The sequence below is a fragment of the Protobothrops mucrosquamatus genome, unplaced genomic scaffold (assembly GCF_001527695.2).
Source record: "Protobothrops mucrosquamatus isolate PMUCROS unplaced genomic scaffold, P.Mucros_1.0 scaffold3741, whole genome shotgun sequence".
Taxonomy (NCBI): domain Eukaryota; kingdom Metazoa; phylum Chordata; class Lepidosauria; order Squamata; family Viperidae; genus Protobothrops; species Protobothrops mucrosquamatus.
This window is the reverse complement of record NW_015389694.1, coordinates 73450-76221: the sequence shown is the minus strand read 5'-3', so window position 1 is coordinate 76221 and position 2772 is coordinate 73450. Positions and strand designations below refer to the sequence as shown.

Sequence of the window (2772 nt, the reverse complement as noted above, 5' to 3'; positions counted from 1 at the left end):
TGTAATGTGATGTAGAACTGGGATCCGTTGGTGTGGCGTCCTTTGTTGACCATTCCAAGAACTCCTCTCTTATCATGGGGAACTGCAAAATTTTCATCTAAAATAGTATAGTAAGCAGTATATAGGTGTGCATGTGTGGATATACCTACATATAAATATACAAATATCAAGGCTGATTGAACTGTCTTTATCCCCAGTGCATTAATTTGCCTCTGTGGGCTATAGCACAAATTAAGAAGTCTTGGTTAGTCAATCCAAAGGTCATTTTCTAATCTTTCCGGCTCTTGCAAAACAGGCGGGGAGGCTGTTGCTTCCCTTTTAATCACCCTCTTTCCCTGGTCCATGATATAGTCAGCACCATAATACATAGTCCTACTTGTTTCTGCCTATGGTTTTACTCCCCCATTGGAGTTAGAGTGCATGTAGACATACCTTGTTTCTGCAGAGCATCTCTGGGATTTCTTGATTATGGGCAGCTGAAGGAGCAGTTTACCTCTCAGGTGACATGGATTGAATCATCTATGGCAGCGGTTCTCAATCTATGGGTCACGACCCCATTTGGGGTCGATCGACCATTTCACGGGGGTCGCCAAGCAAGGCTGTCTGCCAATTTTTTTCCCCTTTTCCGGCGGGTGCCTTACCTCCCTTGAGCTGGGCCAGCTGGTGGTTGGCCTGCTCCGTCTCTGCCGCTTGCCAGCTACGCCTCAGCTGGCGCAGGGGGCGGAACCACGCATGCGTGGCGCTCCCGGGCAGGGAAAGTCCTCGACTTACGACCAGTTGGGTAGTCCTCGACTTACGACCGGTTTAGTCCTCGACTTATGACCGGTTGGGGGTCGCGGCATTAAAAAGGTTGAGAACCACTGATCTATGGGGAGTTGGTTTGGCCCTAAACAGACCTGCTTAGGGCTAAAACCAGTTTCTCTTTATTCTCTCCCTGGCTCCTTGCAAATAAGGCTATAGTGTAAGCACAGTTCTCTACGGCCCGCTAATTTACTTTTTCCAGTGTTATATTGGCTTGTCTACTTGCTTTAGTTCATTGTAATATCTATAACGCAACCAGAAAAAAGTATTGATCATTCCCAGTTTTAGACAGAAAGCTGAGGAATACCTATTATGTACAATTCACAAATCCACCTCAAAATGGAGCTCCCCACTATTCCATACCATGACAATGAGTTGCTCTGTAGTTCCTAGGAATAATATATTGGTCTCCATGCTTATCAATCTCTTTTATAGCTTCACTTATGATGATGATGATGGCCAAAAATCAAACACTTTGTGAACAATCGAGAATTTAGAATGTATGATTTCTACACTGTTTTTGAATCTCTTCAGCTCCAGTCTGACCCTTTTTATGAGGAAGTGAAAGTGGAAAGTGGGACTTGTAATACAGATGGTTGGCATTTGCATTACACTGATTAAAGTAAGACCTTCAATGTCTCGTTCACATTATTTTTACACTATTTCTTTCCATTCTGTTTCTCTTCGAAGATTATTTTTTACATTTATGATATAATCACTGGCCTATAATATTTCTGAAGCCTGCTATTTATGTAGGACCAGTGTAGTTTAAGAAAATACTTCCACCTTCAAAGACGGGTCCATGTATCGATTCACCTCCATTTCCTCTTCCACCATTTATATCTATGTACATTATGAAAAGAAAAAATGATACATTATCTTTTTGTATCAGAAAACAGCACAGAATTTTAAATGACATATATAATTTTATGATTTTGTAATTTTTGTCTTTAAGCAAAAGAAGGAAAAATGTTAGAAAAAGACAAAGGAAAAAGCAAAAGCACAAAATTATATATAAATGAATATTTTATAGATTATCTGTGGGTGATTACAATGGTTCTTTTTTTTACTAAAACTGTCGTCTAGAACTTTTCATACATATTTATGCTTGAGAAGCCCTTATATATTTCATGATATTGGGAAGAGTGCTATATTAGTTTAATGGTTATTATTAATAGATCTTGGGAACTAATAATATTACAGTTGTTGCTGAAATATGGTACATGTCTCAACATCCAGGATTGGTCATGTTTGCTTGGGTTCCTGGGAAACATAATTCAGCAGCAGTCAGAGGACCACAAGTGCCCATATTTTGTTGTAACAGAAAGCATAATACATCTTTATGTCAAATACAAAATGACTATTCTAGGTTTAGGCTTGGTTCTATCTGAATAAAAGGCTTCCATCCAAATAAATTTATATAAATTTAAATTTTGTGTAAAAATTCCTCCATATTTTATTTTTCTCCCATGCTTTTTTTATTTACAGACATATGAACAGTGGTGGGATTCAGCTGGTTTGTACCAGTTCGGTAGAACTGGTAGCTAATTTTTTGTTGCCCAGGCCCAGAATGGACTTCTGGAAGTAGCATCCACACAGAGAACCGGTTATTCACAAATTTAAATCCCACCACTGCATATGATTATCTAAAAGTATAATTCTTATCTAAAGGTTTGGTTTTATTCTGGTGATGGGGAGGAAGACCAGTCTCACATGCTGGGGAGTATACCAATCATGAGCCATACTTCACTCTATGAGCAGATTTCAGTACTTACCTCCTCCTTGTATCCAGCCATTTTTTACAATTCGATGAAAAATTGAATCCTTGTAAGTGAGTGCCAATCCAGACTCAGAGTCCCCTTTCTCTCCTGTACATAAACACTTGAAATTATGGCATGTTCTGGGGCAAATGTCAGAATAGAGCTGGACAATAGAAGAAGAATATGGAACATTTCAGAAGCTCAGTTCCTG

At 39.2% G+C, this 2772-nt stretch overlaps 1 protein-coding gene across 2 annotated transcripts in view; it reads right to left on the bottom strand.

The window, feature by feature from the left end:
- Positions 1–2772, bottom strand: part of PPIL6 (peptidylprolyl isomerase like 6) — a gene marked incomplete at its 3' end in the record, with an annotated part of 11386 nt that continues 8614 nt past the window's right edge. For both annotated transcript variants that reach the window (XM_015827504.1, XM_015827505.1), the window contains 2 exon segments: positions 1–97; positions 1588–1644. In XM_015827504.1, the coding sequence (XP_015682990.1) occupies positions 1–97; positions 1588–1644 (154 nt within the window).